This window comes from Orcinus orca, chromosome 2, assembly GCF_937001465.1.
Source record: "Orcinus orca chromosome 2, mOrcOrc1.1, whole genome shotgun sequence".
Lineage (NCBI taxonomy): Eukaryota > Metazoa > Chordata > Mammalia > Artiodactyla > Delphinidae > Orcinus > Orcinus orca.
The window spans coordinates 199280819-199305619 of NC_064560.1; the positions used below are offsets into that span (position 1 = coordinate 199280819).

The window sequence follows — 24801 nt, forward strand, 5'->3', positions numbered from 1 at the left end:
CAGGCGGGGTTCTGAGCACTCTTTGCGCCCCAGAAACAGGGCAGCCCCTCTAGCCCTGGAGGCCCATATAGTTTGGCCTCTGCTGGTCGCTCGACCCTGCAGGGGATGGAGGCCTTCAGACGGGACCGATGAGTGTGACTCCAAGTCCTGAGCTGAGACGCTAGGACAGAGGGATGTGGGAGCCTCATGCCCTGCACTTGGTGGGTGAGGCCTCGGTCCCCTCCTGGAACTAGGGGCCTGGGTCCCTGTGTCCCCCGAGATGCCCGTGGGTCTAAGGTAAGATGCCCTGTGCGGGCTGATGTGGGCTCCCTGTGCCTGACCAGCGGGCGTCTGACGGTAGTGGCGCGGTGCTGGCAGCGAGCTCTAACTGTATTTTGCCTTTTTCACACCTTTGATGTGGAAGCGAGTAATAGACAGCCAAGCAGAGAAACTGAAGGAGCTCGACAAAGAGATCCGCCCCTTCCGGCAGAGCTGGGAGGAGGCAGGCAGCATGAAGAGCAGTGTGGAGTCGCTCCAGAGCCGGGTGACCGAGCTGGAGAGTGTGGACAAGAGTGCGGGGCAGGCGGCTCGGAACACAGGTGAGAGCCGTGCGGGTCCGGGAGGCCCCGGGACAGGGGAGCCTGGCCGGGTCCCGGGGCCCCAGGCCAGAGCTGGGGTAGGCGAGGCGCGTGCTGCCTTAGGCCGGCGCCGTCCAGTCACGGCCGGTGCTTCTGATGCGCCGCCTGCCGGGGCAGCTGGCTTCCTACTGAGATGCCCACAGCAGGGGCCCAGACGCTCCCCTCCGTGCAGGAGGCCTGCGTGGCAGAGTGGGTGCAGGGCGGCCTGCAGGTCGGGTGCTCCAGACCCGCTCCCGAAGGCCTGGGGGACAGAAGGTGACCAGAGGCAGCAGGGGACCCGGCGAGCCCAGCAGCGTGTCCGATACCTAGAAGCCACCAGGCCGCTGCTTCAAGGGCCGAGAGTGTTCTGAATATCTGCACGAGAAGGATTAATGGGGGAAAGAGCGAGGATTATTGTGATGCGTGTGGGGCTGGATTCAGCCAGCCAAGGACGTGGAGTGGGGTGGGGGGAGGAGCAGCTTAAGCCCTGATAGGGCGCAGCTGACCGGAGCGTGGGGGCTGGAGGCAGGGGCCGTGAGCCAGAGGGCAGGCAGCCCAGGCTGTCGCCTCTCAGCAGGCTGTGGATCCCGAGGCCTGCGTTTCCGGTCCTCCACGGGGCACGCACCACCCCCCAGCAGCCACAGCGAGTTTGGGCTCTTCCGCTCAGATGCTGGTGGGGATCGGCTTCTCCAGCCCCCGTGATAGTCATGTGTCTCCGCGCCCATCTCTCCCGCCCGCCGCAGGCCTGCTGGAGTCCCAGCTGAGCCGGCACGACCAGATGCTGAGTGTCCACGACATCCGCCTGGCCGACATGGACCTGCGGTTCCAGGTCCTGGAGACCGCCAGCTACAACGGTGTGCTGATCTGGAAGATCCGGGATTACAAGCGGCGGAAGCAGGAGGCCGTCATGGGGAAGACCCTGTCCCTCTACAGCCAGCCTTTCTACACCGGCTATTTCGGCTACAAGATGTGCGCCAGGGTCTACCTGAACGGGGATGGCATGGGCAAGGGGACGCACCTGTCGCTGTTCTTCGTCATCATGCGCGGAGAATACGACGCCCTCCTTCCCTGGCCGTTCAAGCAGAAGGTGACGCTCATGCTGATGGACCAGGGGTCCTCCCGGCGACACTTGGGGGACGCTTTCAAGCCGGACCCCAACAGCAGCAGCTTCAAGAAGCCCACCGGCGAGATGAACATCGCTTCCGGCTGCCCAGTCTTCGTGGCGCAGACTGTGCTGGAAAACGGGACGTACATTAAAGATGATACCATTTTTATCAAAGTCATAGTGGATACTTCGGACCTGCCAGACCCCTGACGAGTCTCTGGGGAGGCGGATTGAGCAGAAGGCAACTCCTCTGGGGGGTTTGAACCGGCTGTCTCCACCGAGGTCCTCACGCCCAGAAAAGGACCTTGTGGAACGGAGGAAGCGGCAGAAGGTGGCCCCGGGCCGGCGGGAGGAGCCACGCGTCAGGACACACACACCACGTTTTCTAATAGACTAGCAACACTTCACTTGGAAGAATTATTTATCCTTCGACGAGAGAAATACTGCTGTCAGAGAAGGTTTTCGTTTTCATTTTTAAAGATCTAGTTAATTAAGGTGGAAAACATATATGCTAAAGAAAAGAACCATGATTTTTCTTCCTTAAACACCAAAAAAAGAACACACACACACACACACACACACACACACACACACACACACGCACATACCTGGGGATAGCTGGACATGTCAGCATGTTAAGTAAAAGGAGAATTTATGAAATCATATGCAGTTCTGCTATATTCATTCTAAGATTCAAGAGTGCAGTCCTGTTTCCAACATAGCCTGTTGTCTGTTTTAAGGCCTCATCCGGTCTCTGCTTCAATACTCTGTCAGAAGACCCTGAAGTGCACCTAGGTCTTTTTTGAAAGTCTCTAAATTCAGAATCGTTTTTTAATTTAAAGTTCTAAGATAATTGTTACTGCAAACATTTCATTTTAAAACGTCGATAGACTGATATTTCTTGGAAGAAAATGTAAAATATCAAACCCTGGTTATCACTTGTGATAGGAAAGAGAATATTCAACCTGCTGTTATTTCTCGTTAGAAATGTAAGCCTCCGATATCTGTCGTAGTTAATGACGCTACTTCAAAATCACTATGAAAGGAAAATTGCTCATAGATGCTGTGCATCATTTCAGATTTATAATTGTTTTCACCCTAAAATAGGGCATTAGTTGAACTTTGGAGTTCTAAACAAAATCCTGTAGGTTTTTAAAATTCTGCCCCACGTGTTCAGACAAGCTCTCTATTGCTGACAACACCGACCTTCCGTGTCCAGTGTCCGGGGGTGGGCAGGTGACTCGTGCTTGAAGGAGGCCACAGCAGATGTGTTTCTTCATCCTGTCGTATTGCTGCATTTGTTAACAGCGTTTGCGTAGAGATGGTGGCATACTGTACATGTGCCTTAGATGTGACATGCTGCTTCTCGACCCCAGCTTTGTGTTCACTGTAATTCCAGAAGGTGATAGTTCAGCCAGACCTTTCTCTTGATCACTAGACCTTTGGCCTCTTCGAGGGCCCTCAGACAGCCCTGTCCCTGCTGAGGAAGCTGGGCCCCCTCGTCGGCTTCTGGAGCCTCCACTGCTTCATTATCACAGATTCCAAATCTCTAGGCCCCACAAGCGAGCCGCGCAGTCCACACGCAGGCAGGGACAGGGCAGGAGCTGCGCCTCTGCGTCCCCGGGCTGCGGGCGCTCCCACCACCCGCCGCGGGGCCCTCTGAGCATTCCAGAGACTGCTCCCCGGGGGCCGCCCAGGCTGATCCACAGGCGTCCTGGGGCCCGCCCCTCTCTTGGGAAGGGTGGCCCTGGGGTCTTTGGCCCCAGCCTGCGCCTGTCCGGGCGGCATTTCTCACCCCCGTTTACCTTCTCTCAATGGTCCAACTGTGACAGAGCGGGGCCCTGCTCCTGTGCCCCCTGCTATGCACCATGCTCCACGGGTGCTCTTACCACTGATGGGTGCTACACGTGACGGGTGCTTCTTAGGCAAAACCAATGTGTGTGAACCGCCGCATCTGTGCCACTCGTCCGAAAGACGCGCCCACGATTGGCCAGCTGGGCCGCGCACCTCAGACTGCCTGCCTCCGGGCTCCCCGTGGCCACGGCCACGCGGGGGACGGCGGGGTGGTGCCCGGTGGCCCCCGTGTCTCTGGTGCTGCCCTCCGCCCTGGGTGTGCCTTCGCCCCAGTGCCTGCTGGAAGCACCTCCTGGCCACCGCCGTCCCAGGCTTCCATAAGTGACCTCATGGGTTCCAAGCACCTGCCCTGCCCTTCGGCAGTTAAGATGTTCAGTTGTCTTCGTCTCTTTTTCTTTCCCATCCTCTGACCCCAGAATTGCTTTGAGGGCGAATCAGTGTCATCGGTTCTGCCCAGTAAGGAGTCATGTGTCCCCGCTCACAGAGGAGGGCCCTCCTGCAGGTGCTGTGGGACCACTGTTCCCCCCAAGTGCCCAGACCTCCTCCAGGCCTGGGCCCGGTTCTGCCCTGGAGACCCAGGGGAGGGAGGCTGCCCGGCAGGTCCCACCCGGCCTCAGATGGCTCTCCCGAGACCAGGGGTTACCAACAGGGACTTCCTCCCCTTCACGGAAAGTATGGGCGTTGTTAACAAATTCAGGATAAGCAACATCTCGGTCTGGTTAAAAAAAAATTCTTTCCCTCCCCTGGGTTGGAATCCTGTTGGGGGCGGGCCGCTGGCAGCGCCCCAGGAGCATCCGTCCCTTGGCGGGGGGACTTTTCCAGCAGCTCCTCCCGGTGGGAGACGCCAGGCCCCTGGCCGCCACCCAGGAGCCCAAGGGAGTCAGCTTCACTGTCCCCCGGCGGGAGGCTGGGACGCTGGGATGCGGCAGGAGCTTCAGGCTGTGGCTCGGTGACGGTTGGTGGTAGCGGGTCGCGCGCCTCCCTGGTGCCCGCGGGCCCTCCCACCACCAGGGCCGCAGCGACAAGTGATGGTGTCGGACACGGCGTGTGGACGCACTTTTCCCGTGTACCGAAAGTGACAAATTCCGCACAGAACAAAACCGCTCCAGTGCCGTAGAGGAACCGACGCCGAGTCCCGTGCAGGGTTAGCGCCCCTGCTTCCGCGTCGTCGCCTGTCCTGGAAATGAAGACCGGCCGGGTCTGCCTGCCTGCAGGTCTCTGGTCAGGGGTGGGGGGCCAGGGTGTCGGGCCGGTGGGGCCAGCGAATGCCAGGCTCTGGCTCTGGGGCTGGAGCAGCCCGGGCGGCTCACCTGGGCCTCTTTTTACAGGTTGGGGTTCTCAGTTTCCCAGGTTCGTGGTGACGCAGAGGAGACGGGTAAATTGCTCCAAGACCTGTCACACGAGAGGGTGGCACCAGCCCCCAAGAGTGAGTCAGGCGCGGTCACCGAGCGGCCGTCGAGGAGGGCCACCGGCCCCGCCACCCCGGCCCCGCCCCAGAACGCAGCCGCCAGCTGAGCCCAGGCTCTTGGCCAGGCGGCCCTCCTGCCCCCGCCTGTCACCTCCCTGTCCTGGTGGCCGACTCCACCAGGACCCTCAGACGCCGGCCAGGACGGCACAGCCTCTCCCCAGCAGCTCGTCTCCTGCAGTGTCCCCAGCCGCCCAGGGCCGCACGTCCCTGTCGACCCTCCGCGTCATGGGGGTGGTCGCCCGCGGTGGGCCTGGCATCCTGCAGCCCGTGGGCAACTTCAGGCAGAGGAAAGGGCGGCTGGACGAACCCTTAGGCACAGCAGGGCCCCGAGGGGGTGGGGGGAGAGGCAGGACCCCGAGTGCACCCTGGGAGGCGCGCTGGCCCCTCCAGCCGTCCAGGCCCGCTCCTTCTTCCCGCCTGCACGTGGAGGAGTGCCCATCGTCCCGTGCCGGACACAGACCTCTCCGGCCCCAGCATCCCTGCCTGTCTTCACGGGCTTGGGCAGGAGATGAGATTCCTCGTGGGGCCTCTTGCCCACACCTCCGCTCTCCAAAGCGTATCCCTCGCTTGCAGTGATTATCAGTGCTGGAAAGGGCTCAGGCGGAGCCGTAGAATACTGTTTTCTAACTTCTAGTCTAGATCTTTACTGATCGGGCCGCCGAGGAGAGCTGCGGGGAATTCCGGGAGTTCCTTTTCATCTGTGACATGAAGGGGGGGTCTGTCACCCAATCTCCTCAGCCCAAGACCATGGCTCTGCCTTCTGTTTGCAAATCTTGATAGTTGTGTTTTTCCCAAAGTACAACGTGTCCACTAGGGTCGGATCAGACAAGGTCGGCGTGAGGCTCCAGTGAGGGCAGGTGACCCGGTTGTTCGGTTGTTCGTCTCTGCTGTCTGTCGGGCGGTGCTGCTCGTCACCAGGGCCCCGGGGCAGCGGGGGCAGGGCGCAGACCTGGAAGCGTCCGGGGCGTTTTCTGCTGGCCTCGGGTGACCCAGGCCACAGGTGGCTGGTGCCGTTTGCGGAGGCCCGAGTGGCACCAAGCAGTGCTCGCATTTCATTTCTGCCACTGCTGCTGTGTCTAGAGTCTGTCTTGTGAACTCACGACGCGAGAGGTGGAGTCCAGGACGGCTGCACCACTCCTGCGGTTCGTGGTGATCGGGTCGTAACTCAGTCCCCTTAGACCAGTGAGATAACTTCCACAGCAAACTCAACGACTTAATCGGTAAACACAAAAGCTGGCATGATTCTCAAGGATTTCTATAAGAGTTCTCTGTAGAATAACGTCTGTGGTAAAGGAAGTGTGTGAATCCACGCAGACAGTTGTGTCGCATTTCCAGAATCGATTCTTTCTCTGACGGCACCCTCTGCGTTCAGTTCTCTTACCCAAAACAAAGACCAAAGAAGGCCAATCTCTCATTTGACTCTCTATTTTTAACCTGCCTGTTTTAAAAATTGCATCTGTATAACCGCTCGCTGTGAGGACCCATCTCGACAGTCCAAGTGATTGTGACCAGTGATTCACGTCCCGTGTTCTTCTGCTCTTCTAAGAAAAAAACACAAAAGGACAGTGTAAGTTATTGCCCAGCAATAATCATGTTGTTACTGTGGGTTAGCAACATGGCTGACTTCCTGGTAGCATTATTATGTTTGATATTTTTGTTTAACTGTATACTGTGTGTGGTTTTATTTGGTATTTATTTGTGTTTGGAGGTCTTGCAACGTTTTTGTGTTTCTGATGCTAATAACTAAAGTTTGTAAGAGTGTAGAATGCAAAACTTTGAAATGCTAAACTGTCTGATTAGAGGAAAATAAATCTGACTAGGAGTCTTGGTTTCTCTCACACTGACTCGTAGGCCCAGGCGCGGCCCAGGGCCCCGTGAGGGGGCCCCTCCCTCCTGCGGTCACTGTCCTGGGCTCTGCGTACACGTTTTCTGCACCGGCCCCTGCAGAGGGTGCCACCGGTCCTGCCGTGGCTTCCTGGCCTTCCCTTCAGGCGGTGGCTTTACCTTGAGGGGGGTCCCCGGGGCCTTTGCACCCAGCAGCCGTGCTCAAGTCCATGGCTTGGTCCAGAGCAAGCCAGGGGGCCCTCATCCTCCCGGAGATCCTGTGCCATTTCCGCCACTTTATCAGCTATGGGACTTCGAGCTCTTTGAGCCTCGGTTTCCTCGCGTGTCAGGGGAAAGACAGCGTCTGCCTCCGTTCTGAAACCAGGGGGCTGGCTGTGAGCCCCGCCAGTGCTGACACCGCGGGTGGTTGTGGGGCCTCCAGGCGGCGCCTTCCACGCAGCCACCCGCAGTGGGGACACTGGGGGCACAGGGCCAGCAGGCGCCTGCCCGGCTCAGCACCAGCGGGCCGGTCTCCCCGGGCGGTCAGGCCCCGGAGCAGGAAGCCCTGCGTCTCCCACGGTGTTCCCCCGAATCACCAGGTGCGCGGGCTGCTTTCCAGCACCGCGAGGCAGCGCGAAGGCCCTGGGGACCGCTCAGCCCTTCCCCCACTCGCCCTGGTCCTCCACGTGTCGCCGCCGCAGCCCGCGAAGCCCGTGCTCGGCCTCACCCCTTCTCTAAGTCACGGCTTGCGGCCCGGGCCTCCCCGTGCGCCCACCGGGCAGCAGGAAGGGGCAGCGCAGGAACCAGCCCCCAAGGCTGCTCCCACCCAGGGGCTCAGGGCCTGGCCCAGGGGTGCTGCCCGGGCCCCAGGGGCTCAAGTGTTCCTGCCCACCCCGCACCCGGAGCCCTGCAGGGGAGCCCGTGGCCCCCAGCTCTTCCTACACGGGGTCCCCACACACAGGAGCTGCCAGAGAGGGGACCACATTCAGTCCCTCCGTCTGGGGGGCGTCCCAAGTCCACGCACCCCTTGCGCTCCACCCTCCTCCCTGGGCGCTCAGGCCTGGCGCCCCACCTCGGACCTGATGCCACCACGGGTGCTGAGTGAGGCCCCTGGGGGGCCCTCAGCCCTGAAGCTGGAGCCCCTGGCGGGTGGCAGCGCGCAGTGTGGACGGCGCCGCGGGCGGGCAGCGCGCGGAGCCGTGTCCGTGGGGTCTCCAGCACCCCCAGAGGGGCCGCTCAGCTGGGATTTCGGAAGCCGGATCCTTTCCCTCTTCTGGAGTTTTTTCCCCTGCGTCTTACGGGGCAAGAATCGGCAACAACTCCCAGGATGAAGGGCCCGCCCCGGGGTTGCGCCTGGGCCGAGGCCGCAGACCCGGGCGCCGCTCGGCCGCAGGGCTGCTGGGGGCGGGGCCTCCCGGCGGCTCCCCGGGGCCTGGCCCCGCCCCACCTCGGTCCCCGCAGTCGGCCCGGGTGCGGCCCGGTCCCCGCCTGCGGAGGGACCCTCGCCGCCTCCCTCAGCCCCGGACGCGGGGTGGGCTGCCTGTTCTGAGCCCTGCGATGAAGGGGGACTAGCGGGAAGCTGGGGACTCGCTGCCGCTGTCCCCTCAGCAGCCGGGGCAGAAACGCTGCCATGCTCCCGGGACCGAGCCGTCCCGAGAAGTGTGCCTGGAGCCCCGGCCCCCCGCACGTGCCCCGGACGCCCGTGCTCTGCAGGGTCTGTTTTAAGTAAGAAGAGCGAGGCCTGGAGAGGAGGGGGCGCGGCCCCGGAGCCACCCTGCGCTTTGCTGTCTCGAGTGTGGCCGGCCTGTTTGGGGACCGCTGGGACCTCACGGGGTCATTTCCAGCTGTGGGATCGAAATCGGCGTCGGCGGCCTCTTAACCCCCACCCCCACACCCCAGGGGAAGCGGCGCCAACGCTGACCCCGCAGAGGCCCAGGACGTGTGTCCCTGCAGAGCTCCGGCTGCTTGGAGGAGGCGTCCTGAGCCCGGCCACAAGACCAGAAGTCAGAGACTTTGAGTGAACCAAGCTCCGGGCCCCGGCCTTGCTCCCAGGTGACCCTTGGACCCCAAGGGAGGCCTCGGAGGGCGGAGGCCAGACCCCAGAGGCCCAGGCAGCCATTGCCCCTGCCAGGCCCCGGGGGGTGGGCTGGAATCTGAGGACCAGAAGGCTGGCCCTGGAGTTGGGGGGATGCAGGGCTGCAGGCAGAGCCCCCCCCACCCCCTGCGCCGAGCACCTCTCTGTTTCCTTGTGGGTAAAATGGGGATAGCAGCGCCTCTGCTCGCGTGAGGCCGGGTGGAAGGTGCCCTGGGGTGGGGGGAACACGTGCTCAGCCAGTGGTGCCGACACACCTGGACAGAGCACCTTGAGGTGACCTCGGCCTGCTGGGCAGGGCGGGCCGGCCCTGGACTTGGCCTCTGGTCATTCAGCTGAGAGGTCTCCAGCCACAGACAGGCACCCCGGGAGTCAGGGACCACGCGGTGGCCGTGGCCCTGGGCTCCAGAGGCTCCCCCTTCTCGCAACGCCTGCCGAGTCTGGGGCGCGGACACCTAGTTGACGCAGCCTCCGTGGGTCCGCTCCCCTCGTGGCGGCCCTCAGACTCGGCCCTGTGTGTCCCGTCTCGTCCACTCATTTGTCCTCGCCCAGCCGATCCCAGGGCAGGGGAGAGGGGTCGGGAGGTCTCTGACCTCCAGCTGTGGCTCCTCTGGGCCCAGAGGCCTGCGAAGTTCCCGACAAACTTTCCCCCAAACAAAGGCTGTGGGGCGGTGACGAGTCCCCCCGACACCGGGAGAGGGGGCAGGGGGGGCAGGCAGGACAGCGCAGGCCTGGGCTGGACCCTTGCGGGACCCCTCCCCAAGGTGGGGGGCTTAGTGACGTGCCGGGGGCAGCTCCCAGGTCAGTCTCCCCCGATGTCCTCCTTTTCCCAGCGTCCGCAGACAGAAAAGAGATGGAGTGTCCAGGGCTGAGCATCTCCTGGTGCCCTGTGAGGCGGGCACTGCCACCCGGCTTTGCAGGTGAGGGTTGCAGGTGAGGGACGAACCAGGTTAAGTGAATCGTGTGGCCTTGCCCTGCATCCACACCCGGGACAGCCTGCATCCGAGCCTGGCGCCCCACTGCTGGACAACAGAGCTGCCCCACCTGTGCTCCCCTGGTGGACAGGTGGCCAGCTCAGCCCCTTCCAAGCCAGCCGGAGACCCCCGTTCACACCTCCCTCGTGTACATCAGACCCAGCCCCCAACACTGCCCTGGCCTCACCTCCTGCTGTGCTCTTCTCGCCTTCCTTGGAGCCTCAGGGCCTTTGCACCAGCTGCTTGCTCCCAGGTCTCAGCTGGCATGTCCCCTCCTCACAGAGGCCTGCCCTGGCCACCTTGCCTGAGGGCTCCTGCACAGCCTCACGCACACTCCGGCCCTCCCCGGTTGATCCGTGCTTCCTCAGAGCACTGACCAGTCCATCATCCGTCTCCCCGTCCACTGGCAAACCCAAGAGGCTGCACTCCCAGCCCCGCTGCAGGACTGGTGCCAAGCGTGTGGATGAACAAAAGGCCCAAAGAGAAATCCGGAGGCTGCAAGGAGGCCACAGGCCCGAGGGCGGGGAGTTTTCCAGGGGTCAGAGCCCCTGAGCTGGTAGGTTGTGGGGCGGCAGGGCCTAGGAGGTGACCGGCCAGCCAGCCCTTCCCCTCACGAATATTTCTGGAGCATCTCCTGTGTTGCAGGCAGCACATGAGGACGGTGAGCAGAGCCCTGTGGGCCCCACGGGGCACGTGGTGGCAGATGCTGACAGTGGGGTGTTTGTGGCCAAGGTGGCCTCTCTGGGGAGGTGACCATGTGCAGAGACCTGAGTAAAGGGAAGCCCTTCTGAGGGGGGCTGCCCTCTATCCTCCTCCCACCCCCACCTCTCCTCCTGGTGTCCAGGAACAAAACCGTGTGTACTGGAGCTTCAGTTCCTCCAGAGCGACATTGAGGCCCAGAGAGGTATAGGAACCTGCCCAAGGTCACACAGCCAGTCAGTGACAAAAGTGCGGGAGAAGGAGCTGGGGAATTGGCCTGGGGGGGCACAGCTCTGTCCTCACAGACTTGTGAGGATGGGGGGGTCTGACTAGGGACCATGGCTGCAGGCAGGGTGGGGACCACCCGCACCCCCAGGGCAGCAGGACTCACTCACACTGACCTCAACCAAAGGAAGGCTGCAGTGGCCAATCGGAGCACAGCAACTCCGGCCCACAGGGTTGGTGCTCAGTTGGAAACAGGAACCTCACTGAGACTCTGCACAGTGACCTAGTTGGGGAGGTAGCAGGTCCAGGTCTCCCAGAAGAAGGCTGACCACAGAGGGCAGTCAAATCAAGACAGAGCCAGACAGACAGACACAGAGACTGAGAGACCAGACAGCCCAAGCCCCTGGGTCCAACCTTGCCTAAAGCAGCTGCTGCGTGGATTTCCTAGTTACTGGAAGACATTCTCTTTGAGACTTGCATTTTCTCCTACTTCCCACTGGGTCCTGACCAGTTGGAAAGAGTGTGCACATATATGTACCTGCGTGTCCGGGCACCTGTGCGTGCGGTTGCAGGCCTTCTGTGAATGCAGGTTAGGGTTAGGGTTAGGACTGCATCTCAGTCCAGCCATTCCTTACCTCATGTCTTTGCTTCTGAGTCATTCCAGGGACCCTTTGGCAGCTCTGGGCCACGGCTGGTGCCTGCCTCCTGCCTCGGTGTGGATGCCTCTTTGGGCCACCCTCTGATAACTGGACCCACCTCCAGCCTCTGCTCAAGGATACCCCTTTCAGCAATGGACGCCGATACCCCACAGCCGACAAGCCCCGGCTCCTCCTGTTCTGCCACTTTCAACCCAACCTGTAGCTGCAGCTGTGACCTCATCCTTCCAGTCTCAGCTTTAACACCACCTCTTCCAGGAAGCCTTCCTTGACTGCTATGGAGGATGGAGCTTCCTGTCAGCCCTACCGGTGGCCAAAGCCAAATTCAGGACCATGCAGACCCGCCTTCCCCATCCCAGGCTGGGCTGGGAGCCAACCCCTCCACACAGATCTGGCACCGCTGAGCTACTGAGAGCAGGTGCCCCGATCCCACCCAGGAGAAAGGGTGGGACAAGCTGGTGTGCTCACTCCCTCCTTCCTAGTCAGAGAAGTCTCTGTCCCTACCCACGGCATAAAGTGCTTTGAGTGCTCCCAGCGATGGGCCCCTTGGATTTCCTCCTTGGATGAAATATCTTGTGTTGGGGAGAAGCAAAGACCCAGTCAGAGAGAAGAGTGCTCATGACAGGAGGTGTGCAGGTGAGAGGTAGGTGGGGGTGCAGGAGAGGGCAGGTGAGCTGGAGGGAGGGAAGAAGTGCTGAGTAGTTCCCCTTCACCCACAGCCCTCCATCTATACATCCACCTCCATCATCTACCCCTCCATCCATCCTTCTGTATTTACTCATCAACCCAAGGCATCCTGAACCCAATGGCCCACCCACCATTCCTCTCCCTTCCAGCAACCGTAACTGACAAGGCGTCATCTGTTGGTCTCCCACCATCCACCAATCACCGCAGTCATCTCACCATTGATTCACAGCCCATCCCCTAAGAATCAGTTCACCATCACCCCACCACCCATAACCATCCAGGTTACCAAGCCCAATCTATCTGACCTCCCACTCACTCTTTACGTCCCATCCCTAACAAATCCATCCTCCACCCACTCACCACCGTCCATCCCTATGTGCATCATACAGAGAGCCAAGCACCCACCTCGCCAGTTAAACACGGCCATCTACCCCCGACTCATCCCTCCAGTATCCCCCTGTCCTCCATTCACCCATCCTGTACTCATTCAGTCTATCCACCTGTCCATCCACCCATCCATTTATATCCAGTCATCATCTCTACTCTCATCCATCCGTCCACCACCCCTCTACCGACCATCCATTCACATTTCATCTGAATCCCATTTGCCGTTCATTTATCCACCATTCATCCGTTCATCCACCATTCAGCTCATTTACCACCCATTTCCAGCCATTCCATCCAAAATCCACAACCTTTTTTCACCCACCATCCATCTCAACAAGCCATCCACCCATAGACCATTTAACATCCACAATTTGTCTTTCACCCACCAACCATCCATTTATCCAGTCACCATTCCATCTTCCACCCTTTACACTATTCTTCTTCATCCAACTACCATCTACCATCCATTGCCCATCTTTCCACAATCTACTCTCCTCTATCCATCAATCCACCATCTGTGATCACATCCATTTATCCATCCACCACCCACTAACAACTATCTACATTTACCTGCCACCCATCATCTGTCTACTCACCATCAACCATCGATCCTCTATCCATCCACCATCCGTTATCTCGCCATCCATGCATCCATCTACCATCCAACACGCGTCGATCACGCACTACTCATTTTCCATCCACTGTCACTCATTTACTGTCCATTTGTTTATTCACTCACCATTTCCCATCCATCCAATCCTCATCCATCCACGAACCAGCACAGATACGCTCCACCACTCACCATGCACCCACTGTCACCCGCTCACCATTCCTCCATACGCGAGACGCCAGGCACCATCTACCTGCCACCATCCACGGTCCATCCAGCCCAGGAGGCAGGAGGACCTGCTTCGGAGAGTGGACACCCAGCCCCACTAGGTGGGCAGACTGGGTGCAGCTCCAGCTGCATCTGGGGCAGAGCGGGTGTGGGAGCAGAGGTTGTTTACCCGTCGTCCCCAGCACACCCGTTATTTTGGGCAAGTCGGTCCGACAAGCGCCCAAGGTCCTCAGGTCCTGTAGGGCTGAGTGTGTGGGAGGGAGGGGGGCGGGGCCGGCGCCTCCGAGGGGCCTAAGGGTCGCTGCAGGCGGGTCTGGAGGTAAATGTGTAACCTTCCCCGGCCGCCCCCGCCCCTCCCCGCCCCTCCCCGCCCGGTCACGTGGGCCCCGCGGGGCAAAGTCTCCGGGTCCGAGACGCGGAAGCCCGAGCGAGATGGGCGCGCCGGGCCGGGTCCTGCTGTGGCTGCAGCTCTGCGGTAAGGGGTGGGTGGAGGGGGGGACGCGACACACTTGGAGGCCAAGGGCGGGCGGCGAGAGCTTGAGGGGCTGCGAAACCCGGCCGGGCCTCCAGATCCCTCCGCGCTCAGCGCCCGCCGGGCGGTGCGGGAGGCGAGGAGCCCGGGCCAGACCTACGCCCGGACCGCGCCTGCCCTCGGGCGCTTGTCCGCCTTCGACTTGGGCACCGCCCCGGTCCCCTCCCGAAGCTCCGCCGCCGGCCTACGTCCTCCCGGCCCCGAGGGCGCCACGGACCCTCCCCGTCGCGCCCAGGCCGGCGCGTGTCCTCGGGGCCGGCCCCCAACCCCCGGGAACTTTAGAAACTGCAGCCCCGTCCCTGTTCCCCTCTCTTAAGCCCCTCGCGGCCCCCTCAGGACGCAGCTCCAGTTCAGAGCCCGTCTGGACGGGTCTTGCGGCCCCCCCAGGCCCTTCTACATGGCAGAGGCCTCTGCTGCCCCATTCGCCTCCGTCCCTTGGTCGTCGACATCCTTGCCTGGCCCGGTCCTTGGCTCCAGCGCGGGGCGAACTGGGGGCGGGCTAGGATGCGATCTTGGCGGGCGTCCCGGAGGAGGGCACGTTTGAGCGGGCTCTGCAGATCCCATAGGAGTTCGTCAGGGAGCGTTGTGGCCAGGCTCCTGCAGTGTTTGGTCCGACGCCGGGAGCGGGAGTGGCGAGGGCCTGTCTGGGCGAGGTCGTCCTCCCTGGGCCACTGGGGCGTCTGGGCGCGAACCCCGGATGCCGCGGGCCCGGGAGCACTCAGTCGACCCCTCCCCAGCGCTGACGCGGGCCGCCTACAAATTCTGGGTCCCCAACACCGACTTCGACGCCGCCGCCAACTGGAGCCAGAACCGGACCCCGTGCGCGGGCGCCGCCGTCGAGTTCCCCGCGGACAAGGTGCCTGGCCCCCACTGCTGGGGCCGGGGTGGGGACCAGCGTGGTCCGGGCCCGCTGGGAGCCCAAGGGTGGGGTGTGCTCGCTGATGCCGCTTCTGCCTGCAGATGGTGTCAGTCCTGGTGCGAGAAAGTCACAGCATCTCGGACATGGTGAGTCCGGGTGGCAAATGGGGCCCAGGTCGGTGGGGGGTTGGTGGGTCCCGCCGGGGTCAATTCCATGCCCCTTTCTTGCCTCCTGACCGGCCTGCACTCGCGTGGGGGACCCCGCAGTCCACTGGCCGTCAGCCTCTGGAGGGGCTTCGGGAAGGTCCGGGACCCACATGGGAGCGGGGGACGCCGGTCCTACAATCTCAGCCAGGCTATGCCCCAGCCTTGTTGGGGGGTGTGGAGGGCGCCTCTTATCCCCACTGCCCTCTGCCTCTGGCCCCTGCCCTCCTGTAGTCTGTCTTCTCCAAGGTTTGCTCTGGGAAAGCGCCCGCTCCCCGCCCCACCAAAGCCTTTCCCTGTCCTGGTGCCTCAAACTCCACCAGCAGAATTCGAGGGGACCTTTTTCTCAAACTGCTTCACAGTGTGAGTTCCAGGGTGGGGGTCCCCTCACCCGGAGGCCGCTGGACTCTGTGGGTGAATAGGGGCAGTCCGGGGGCCCAGGCCTGGGACTCAATCTCTTGCCCAGATGCAGGATCTGGTGACCCCTTATTTCCACTTGGAGGCAGCTCGGTTAATTGATGGTTTTCAAAAGCGGCATTAATTCTGGGAGCCTGGCGCCAAGTGGGGCAGGGCTGTGGGCTCAGTGGAGCCCCGCCCTCACCTGCAGCCTGGGAAGGGGGCAGAGAGCAGGATATCCCCGTCCCCGCAGATCCGGGGTCGGGATGTCTTTCCCACATTTGTCCAACGCAAAGACTAAGGTGCGGAGGGAGCAGTGATGAGGAGGAGGTGACAGCAGAGCCAGGGAGGTAGGGGCGCAGCAGCTGCACCGAGGGGACCCGCCTCCGCAGTCCTGGTAACCATGGCAACCAGGCAGCGGCTTGGAGCGAGCCGGAACCCGCGGGCAGAGGACTCAGCTGCGGGGGAGGGTGCCGGGACCTGGGGGCTCCTCCTGGCTGACTTCGTTACTTCGATGGTCTCCTTTGGAAGAGCTTGGGGATCCTAAAAGACACAACATGCGTTCATTCATTGTTCACTCGTTTATCGGGTCCCTCCATCTGTCCCTTCCTTCCCACGCCCCGCCGCCCAAACGCGAGCCCTCCCCCCGGCCAGAGGCTTCCGCGCGCCTGTACCCCTGCGCACGGCCCCGTGGGCCTCTCCCCAACCTCCCCTGCCTCTCCTCCGCTCCGCGGGGTCAGCTCCCGGAGGACCCGGGTGGGAAATGACCAGGGGCCCAGGGACAGGGGGCCGAACGGACCCAGCGCTGCCTGAGGCCCCCCCACCCCCTCTGCACGCGGGTCCCCCGCGTTGTCGGCTGCTGAGATGTCGCCCTAGTAACAGGCACAACGACTGTCAGTGATTTCATTTGCATTTCCTCGGTTTGGAACTTCTCTCCCTGGGATTTTTCTCTTCCTGAACCCTTCTCCCCTCCCATTTCTACCCTTAGCCCAGGTTTCTTGTTTTGGGGGAAATCTCCTATATTCTACCCATTAATGATTGTTGAGATACTGCAAGTGTCTTCTCACTGTGGACTTTGCCTGCGTTTCCCTTTGCTGATCAGAAACCCCCATTATTAATCTATCGAATGCAAAATCTGTTGCCTTATAACTGTGTTTTTGGTGTTTTGTTTAAGCATCTTTTTCCTGCTTCTCAGTCACAACCATAATCAACTATATATTCTGTCTATTAAGTCAGAGCTTTGCCATCAGGGGCGCGTGGCTGAGTGGGGCACTAGCTAGGGAACCAGGCGTATTTTTTCCTCCTTGGAATGAGCCCAGTTTCCAGTGAATGTCCTCCTCCAAACCAGCAGCCTTGCCCCTGGCTTTGTGGCTCTGCGGTCACCGTTCGTCAGCTGCCCAGTGAGGGCTGCCTCTGAGCTTTCCCTGCAGTTCCTTTGATCTTTTTGCCCGTTCTCCTGCCGGCACCGCACTGTCCCCGCTCTGAGGCTCTGCGAGTTGTCTTAATATCCCACTGGGTAACTTGCCTTCTTCACCCCCGTTACGAGGTTGACTAGTTCTTTGTGGATCTGATTGTTGCAGAGAGATTATAGTGTAGGTTTATCAGGTAACAACAGCACCACCACCAAAACCCTGGAATTTGATTGGGAATGAATGATACCTTTATACAAGCAAGTCATCCATTCAAGAGCGTGGATTTTCTCTCCAGATATTTCAGATCGTTGGTCATAAAACTCTTTACTAGAGTCTTAAAACGGTCCACATGAGGTTTTGTGTAGTATTGGTTAATTTATAAATACTTTATAGTTTGGTTTCTATTGTGAATGGTGCCCTGTTTTTAAGAATTATATTTTCTATTTGGTTATCTTTGTAAACAACAACCGTTGTTCCTCTTCTCTTCCAGTCCTAACTCCTTATTTTAATATACATATAAATTTACGTATTTATGTATTTATTTTTGGCTGAGTGTGGTCTTCGTTCCTGCGCACGGGCTTTCTCTAGTTGCGGCGAGGGGGGGGCTACTCTTCGTAGCAATTGGAAAACATTCCAAATAGGTTTCTGTTTACAGAAAATACATTTGAACAATGCCAGAAACACTTAAGGCTAAGTAGTATTAGACCTTCTCCTCCATCTTTATAGCAATAATCAGAGTATGTTTTTTGTCACAAAGACAGAAGACTAATTTTGGAAAGGAAGAAACAATATGATGTACAGTCCTTTCTGTCAGAAGACAAGTATGTTTAAAAATAAAGCCTCATCAGTGGTTCTGAATAAGAAACAATACAATGCTGCCAAGCAGTCCCAAACTCACATTTGAGATAAACTGTGGGGTTTAAATGAATGTTTGTAGGGTTTTGTACATAAACTTTAACTGTGGAAATTCTAATCTATTTCTAGTTTGCTAGAAGCTTTAAAAAAATCATAAATATGTTGTTGAACTTTTCAGTTTTCTTTTTTCCCTACATCCCTTGAGATGTAATTTCCCCCTGCCTCCTTTAGCCTGTTAGTGAGCTTTTCTGAGGTTGAACCGTCCTGGTAAGACTGATGTCCTCCTGGTACCTTCCTTCAGGTGCAGGTCAAAGTGCGCCGCTTCTTCAAGACACTTGACTTCTGTCATACTGATTTTGCTGGCACAAGACTCTCCACTACCATCTGCTGGGACACCATCGTACATACTGCAGGGAAGTCGTGATGGGAGCATTCCCTATCCTTTCCTTCCTGCATTCTTGGGACATGAACCCTATGATCACCATGTATTTTTAAAATACATTATTGGATCCAGTCAGCTAATATTTTATTTAGGATTTTGCATTTGCGTTTATAACTCAACTGAGCCTATAATCTTTCTTCCTTTGTATTGTCCTTCATTTGGCTTTGGAATCGCACTTACACTGGCCCCAGAAAATGGGCTGGCAATTTTCACTCTTTTTCTGTTTTCCAGAACAACTTCCTGTAAGAAGTTAAATTTTCCTTGAGGGTTTAGTATACCTCACCTATAAAAAACACTTGGTCTGGGAATTTAGGGAACAGGAGGTCTCTGACTAACATTTAAAACTCTTTGGACTACCCTGGTGGCACAGTGGTTAAGAATCCGCCTGCCAGTGTAGGGGACACGGGTTCGAGCCCTGGTTTGGGAAGATCCCACATGCCGTGGAGCAACTAAGCCCATGCACCACAACTACTGAGCCTGCGTTTTAGAGCCCGCGAGCCACAACTACTGAGCCTGCGTGCCACAACTACTGAAGCCTGCGCGCCTAGAGCCCATGCTCTGCAACGAGAAGCCACTGCGATGGGAAGCCCGTGCACCGCAACAAAGAGTAGCCCCAGCTTCGCAACTAGAGAAAGCCCGCTGCACAGCAACAAAGACCCAGTGCAGCAAAAAATAAATAAATAAATAAATAAAATTTGAAAACAAAAACAAAAAAACTCTTTAGGGGCTTCCCTGGCAGTCCAGTGGGGTTAAGACTCCATGCTTCCGCAGCAGGGGGCACGGGTTCTCAGGTTCGTGGGTTCATCCCTGGTCAGGGAATGAAGATCCCATATGCCACACGGTGTTGCCAAACAAACAAACCTTTAATGCTTACTTGTCTATTCAAATTCTCTATTGCTTCTTTTTTTAAAAAATATTTTTCTTTATTGTTTTGGCTGCGTTGGGTCCTAGTTGCGGCACGCGGGCTCCTCGCTGCAGCATGTGGGCGTCTCTCTAGTTGTGGCGTGAGGGTTTTCTCTTTCTTGTTGAGGCACGCGAACTCAATAGTTGTGGGTCACGGGCTTAGCTGCTCTGCGGCATATGGGATCTTAGTTCCCCGACCAGGGATCGAACCCACATTCCCTGCATTGGACAGCGGATTCTTTACCACTGGACCACCAGGGAAGTCCCTCTATTGCTTCTTGCATCAATTTTAATATTTAAAAATTTTCTAGAAATTGGCATATTTTATCCAGGTTTTCAAGTTTGGCAGTCCTGATTTCTTAATCTTTTCAATACCTGTATCTTCCCTCGAACGAGTAAGTTCTTTACTGTATGTCCGTGCCCTTGTGGTCTCCCCGTCCCCCATCACATTTTAGTCCTAGATTTAAACATTTATTAAGAGACAACAATAAGCTTCATCACAGTATTTCATCACCCGACTTCCCATATCTCTTCTAGGCTTCTGGATTTCTTTCCTTCTTACTTTCTCCTAGCACGTTTTCAGGGCAGGTCTTTGTGTGGCAATCATTCTGAAGTCTTTTAGGCTTAAAGGTATTTTTATTATCTTTTAATATACGTAACATACTAATCTGGAGTGCAGGGCTGGTTCCTGCCCACTGGTGGACAGGCCTGTGTCTAGGGGCGTGTCTAGAGGGGGCTGCAGACTCCGGAAGTCTCCCGGCAGCCTGTTCTGTCCTGTGCATGCATTGTTGTTGCTGAGAAACCCGATTCCTGGATTTTCTCCTTCCTGGGTGATCTGTCCTTCCCCTCTGCTGCTTTTAGAATGTTCTCTTCGTCTTTGATATTCATGAACATAGTGTTCTGTGATTTTCCTTGTGTGGCATTCAATGAGACCTTTCAACTCGAGGTCTCCCAGCTTTCTTCAAATATGGAAAATTCATCTTCATCGTTTTTCAGATGTTCCCCCCGCCCACCCTTGTATCTGAATGTTGGTGCTTCGGTTGGGCGGGCTCCCGTCTCTCCTGGCTTCTCCCGCTTAGCGCTTTCCTGCTGTCTTTCCGCTATTACGTTTATCATATAGTATGTACCTCTCCCGCTCTGGTTCTTTTGAAAACCGAGCTCTTGTTCATGCTTCACACCGCTAGTACCCGCCTCCCCCTCCTGAGGCGCATCGTGTCCATCTGTCCATGGCTTGTCCCTGGCGGCTGCAGGTGGGTTTGCCTTGCTGTCACAGTGCTGCACCCTCAGCTGTGGAGGTAGTTGGCCTGTGACCTTGAATCTCCCCGGTGTCAGCCTCTTGGTCAGGCCCAGTGCTTGGGGGACTGAAGAGCAGGCCCTACCCAGCAAGCTGGGATGCCAGGCGGGGCCCTGGGTGGATGTGCCCTGAGACGTTGAACCCCCGTGACCCCTGCACTGGGCAGCTCCCCTGGTCCAACCCTCACCTTCAACCCCAACCCTGGCGGGGGCAAGGAGAAAAGATGGGGTCCTGGGGCTTGGAGCGGCGGGTGGAGGGGGCAGGGCCAGTCAGCCCTCCTCCTGGCCTTCCCCGCTGCCCTATTTCCTCTGACACCTGAGGCCTGGGCTTCTGTGCTGAAGGGGCTCCAAGGCCCCACTACCCTCCCCGCTGCCTCTGGCACCCGCTTCCCCAGCTGTAGCCCCTCCCCTCCCTCACAGGCTCAGGGCTGACTCCAGAGTCCCCAGCAGCTTGGCTTCCTGGAACCTACAAGCCCTTGGACTGTAGTTTTTCAGGGGCGACAGGGGAGGGCAATGGCCCTGACAAGAGTCACCCTGCCCCTGGGACCTGTCACTCCCAGGTCTCAGGCTAGCTCCTTGCTCCTTGGCTTGCAGCCCTACTCCCTGCGGCCTATCTGACCTTCAGGCAGGGCGAGGTGCCCCCAGGCCCTGACCTCGCCTGCTCACTCTGTGGGCTAGATTCTTCTCCCCAGGGACAGGGGGACCGGGGGTGGGCGCAGAGTGGGACCCTCTGATGCCCCAGTCCACCGCGCGGCGCCGCCTCAGCCTGCGCTTCCTACAGCTCTTGCCGCTGGACGGGGAATTCGTCCTGGCCTCAGGAGCTGGATTCAGCGCCCTGGACATCGGCTCGCACCTGGACTGTAGCACAGGTGAGGGGGCGGGCCAGGGGCAGGGCTTCGAGGGGGCGCGTTCGTGGGTGGGGCCTGGAGCGGACGGCGACGTCCGGGTTGGAGCGTGGCCGGGTTGGAGGGCGCGTTCTGGGCGGAGCTCAGGGTCGCGCGCTCGCCCAGGCGGCCCTGCGCTCTTCCGCGACCCCGACCGCTTCTGCTGGCACGACCCGCGCCTGTGGCGCTCCGGAGACGCGGCGCACGGTCTCTTCTCCGTGGACGCCGAGCGCGTGCCCTGCAGCCACGACGACGTCATCTTCCCGTCCGACGCCTCCTTCCGGGTGGGTCTCGGCCCGGGCGCCGGCACGGTGCGCGTCCGCAGCGTCCGGGCTCTGGGCCAGGTGAGCCGGGCGCGCGGGGAGGGGCGGGGCGGGGGCTGGGGTCTCAGCTCCGCGCCTTTGCCCCTCAGTGCCGCTCCCCGGAGCGCCTCCCACCCTGTTAGCCCGGTGGCTTCCGAGCATTCAGGTTCTGTCTCGTCCTCGGGCTGGCTCCGGTGGTCACCCGGCCACCTGCAGACGTTCACGCGCGACGAGGACCTGGCTGCTTTCCTGGCGTCCCGCGCGGGCCGCCTGCGCTTCCACGGGCCGGGCGCGCTGAGCGTGGGCCCCGAGGCCTGCGCGGACCAGTCGGGCTGCGTCTGCGGCCACGCCGAGGTGAGGGCGGCCCGCAGCGGGGTGGCTGGGGCACCGCACAGCTGGGCCCGGCTCTGCGCCGGAGGTCGGAACTGTGCCAGGGGCCGCCGCGCCCCGCCGTCTCTGGCCCGCTCGCCTCCCCGGGCGCGTGGCCCTCTCACTGCGGTCTGCTCCTCGCCGTCTCCGCGCTGACCGCCGCCTCTCCGCTTCCAGGTGCAGCCGTGGATCTGCGCAGCACTGCTCCAGCCCCTGGGTGGCCGCTGCCCCCAGGCTGCCTGCCGAGACCCCCTCCGGCCCGAAGGGCAGTGCTGCGACCTCTGCGGTGAGAGCCCCGCCCGGCCCCTGCTAGCTAGGACGGCTTGGCCACCCTAGCTCGTACCCAGCCTCAGTTTCCCTGTCGGGCCTGGATCCGCGGTGCTGACCCTCACCTGCCTGCTTCTTCAGGAGCCATCGTATCGCTGACCCATGGCCCGGCCTTTGACCTGCAGCGGTACCGGGCGCGGCTGCTGCACGCCTTCCTGGCTCTGGTAATGGGGCCGCGCCCCGACCGGGGCCCCTGCCCTTCCGCAGCCCCGGTCTGGGACCACCCTCTCCGCAGGAATCCCCGGGCCCCACTCCGCCTCCTCACTGAGGCGTCCACTCTCCGCCTGTCCACCGTTTGTCCCTGCCCACAACGTTCCCGCAGGGCCGAGGGGCGGAGTTCCCGGACCAACTCTGTGCCCCTCTCCAGCCCCAGTATCAGGGGCTGCAAATGGCCGTGTCCAAGGTTCCGCGCCAGCCCCGGCTCCGCGAAGCCTCAGGCGCGAAGACAGACACGGAGATCCAGGTGGTGCTGGTGGAGACCGGCCCCGAGACCGGCGGCGCGGGGCGCCTAGCCCGGGCCCTCCTGGCGGACATCGCGGAGCACGGTAACCGCGGGCGCCCCGTTCCCAGCCGCGCACCTCTGCCCCGCCCCGCCCTGCTCGTGGCCGACTGAGCCGGCGCCCTCCATTGCAGGCCAAGCCCTCGGGGTCCTATCGGCCACCGCTCGAGAGTCGGGCGCGCCCGTTGGGGGCGGCTCGGCGGCGGGGCTGAACGCGCCGGGGCCGCGCGCGGGGCTGGCGGGCGGCCTGGCGGCCGCGCTGCTCCTATTACTGCTGGCGTTGCTGGCGGGGGCGCTGCTGCTGCGCCGCGCGGGGAGGCTCAGGTACGCGGGGCGGGGCCTCGGGGCGGGGCCTCGGCGCCCGGGTACGCGGCGCTCAGGCACTCAGGGCTCACGCGCGTCCCTGCCTCCAGGTGGAGGAGGCGCGACGAGGCGGACCCCGCGCCGGCTGGGGCGCCCGTGGGCTTCCACAACCCTGTGTTCTACGCGGCGGACCCGGCGGAGGCGGTGAGGGGACGCCCGGGGGCGGGGGTGTGGGAATTCCCGCGGCCGGATCCCTGACCCCGCTCTCCCGCAGCTCCCCGCCCCGCAGCTGGACGTCTGGAGCTCCAGCCGCAGCTACTTCGTTAATCCGCTCTTTGGCGAAGCCGAGGCCGAGGCCTGAGCGGCCGCGGAACCTGCCCCCGCCCCCGCGCCGGCGTCGCAGGCCCTGCGGGATACCCTCTGCTGGCCAAGGACAGGGTGTCCTTGCTCAATAAAGGGCTTTCCCGCACCTGCAGTCAGCCGTGGACACACTGCTTCCTGCGTTGCCACCCCTCTGCCCCTGCCTGGTGGGATGGCGAGGGGTGGTCCTCAGAGCCTGTGCCGGCTGGCGCCTGGCCACCCGCCCAGGGCAGTCCTGGGTACTACCTGTAGGCTGGGGCGGTCCGAGGCTTCTGGCCTGCGAGGTTCCACCCAGAATTAGGAGGGGGCTGCCCCGGTTCTGGAGGAGCCCATGGAAGAAGCCCCTAAGGCTAGGGAGGGGACTGAAGCAGGAGGGGGGCGGTGGGGAGAGGCAAATCCGAGTGAGGCACCAAGGAGGGTGGATAAGTGAGCTGCCAGGTGCTTCCCTACCTCATGCCAAGCTGCTCGGACCCAGGGCCAGCCAGGTGGACCTGGACTTCCGGCAGACTGGGTTGCCCGGAGGAGCGGTCCTAGGGACACAGTAGATCTGTCCTCTCTGCTGGGGGCAGGGGCAGAGCCGCCCGCCACAGTGGTGGAGCGTGTCAGAGAGCTGGCAGGTGCGTCCTGCTGGGTGGGGGCTGTTTGGTGTCCATCGCTGCAGGGCCAGGCCTCGCCCTCTCCCTTCTGAGGGCAGCTCTGACCCGGAGGGTGGGTGTCGGGACTGAGCCGCTCTGAGTAGGACACTCACTTGGTAGGTGCTTGATGGGGCAGCAGTGGGACGGTGAATCGTGTGTGTGTGTAAAGTTGTACTGACGGATGCCCAGCTTGAACTGTCAGGGACACTTCTGTGTAAGCAGCATCTGAAAACATCCCCCCCTCGCTCCCCCCCCCCCCACCAAGGGTAACCACGTGCGAGCCTCTAACAGTGAATTTGCTTGTAAGTTTCCGTCAGTCGCGAAGCCGTGCTCTGTGGTCAGTATCCTGCCTGTGAAGCTCACCCATGTTGTGGGTGGTCGTTACTCGGTGCTGTGTAGCTGTTGCAATAGCTAATATTTCATTTAAAAAACGACTGACGCTTCAGCACCCGTGTTTCAGAGCTGTGAGAGGTGCTCACCTCACGTGGGTCAGACATCAGACGGAGGGAGGGCCAATGTCCAATCCCATCATCTCTGACCCCGAGGCCCCGGCTGCCCACGTGGCCGCTCACCACTGGCCTATGCTCGCTTTTCAGTTTTCCAGGTGCTGTGATTTCAGTCAATTGTCTCTGCCTGTGCTTTGGGTGGTCTCCTTTCAGGGACAGGTGGGAGGATTGTGTCTGCTCCTAAAATTTGCCATGCTCCTTCCCCAGCTGTGAGAATGGAGGCCCACAGCGAGACGGGCCTGGGTCCCCGCCGGCCGGCGGGGCTGTTTGGGCTGCGGAGCCCAGGCCGTGCAGACTGGCGGAGCCGCAAGGGTGC

General features: G+C 60.4%; 2 protein-coding genes across 12 annotated transcripts in view; both read left to right on the forward strand.

The window, feature by feature from the left end:
• The window catches only part of TRAF3 (TNF receptor associated factor 3), a 116091-nt gene extending 109246 nt beyond the window's left edge, over positions 1-6845 (forward strand). For all 9 annotated transcript variants that reach the window (XM_049706343.1, XM_049706345.1, XM_049706346.1 and 6 more), the window contains 2 exons: positions 404-578; positions 1340-6845. In XM_049706343.1, coding sequence (XP_049562300.1) covers positions 404-578; positions 1340-1911 — 747 coding nt within the window. In that variant the 3' untranslated portion in view covers positions 1912-6845. The remainder of the gene's footprint in view (positions 1-403; positions 579-1339) is intronic.
• A 6958-nt stretch (positions 6846-13803) lies between these two features.
• Positions 13804-23476, forward strand: AMN (amnion associated transmembrane protein). Of its 3 annotated transcripts, XM_004262424.3 has the most exons (12): positions 13804-13880; positions 14675-14793; positions 14898-14942; positions 21082-21169; positions 21311-21528; positions 21703-21840; positions 22033-22141; positions 22264-22346; positions 22550-22727; positions 22816-23005; positions 23095-23188; positions 23259-23476. In XM_004262424.3, exons 1-12 carry the CDS (start codon positions 13838-13840, stop codon positions 23343-23345), a joined length of 1392 nt encoding a protein of 463 aa, XP_004262472.1. In that variant the 5' UTR covers positions 13804-13837; the 3' UTR covers positions 23346-23476. The 3 variants fall into 3 exon arrangements, with proteins under 3 accessions (XP_004262472.1, XP_033276675.1, XP_049562305.1); XM_033420784.2 differs by lacking the exon at positions 22816-23005; XM_049706348.1 differs by lacking the exon at positions 21703-21840.
• Positions 23477-24801: the final 1325 nt, after the last annotated feature.

What these genes read in the sequence shown, in the direction of transcription:
- AMN (XM_004262424.3), top strand. Translation starts at nt 13,838, where the DNA reads ATGGGCGCGCCGGGCCGGGTCCTGCTGTGGCTGCAGCTCTGCG. An exon ending in TGCACGCCTTCCTGGCTCTG is followed by an intron (nt 22,347 to 22,549) that starts GTAATGGGGCCG and finishes GCCCCTCTCCAG; the next exon opens with CCCCAGTATCAGGGGCTGCA. An exon ending in CGGCGGACCCGGCGGAGGCG is followed by an intron (nt 23,189 to 23,258) that starts GTGAGGGGACGC and finishes GCTCTCCCGCAG; the next exon opens with CTCCCCGCCCCGCAGCTGGA.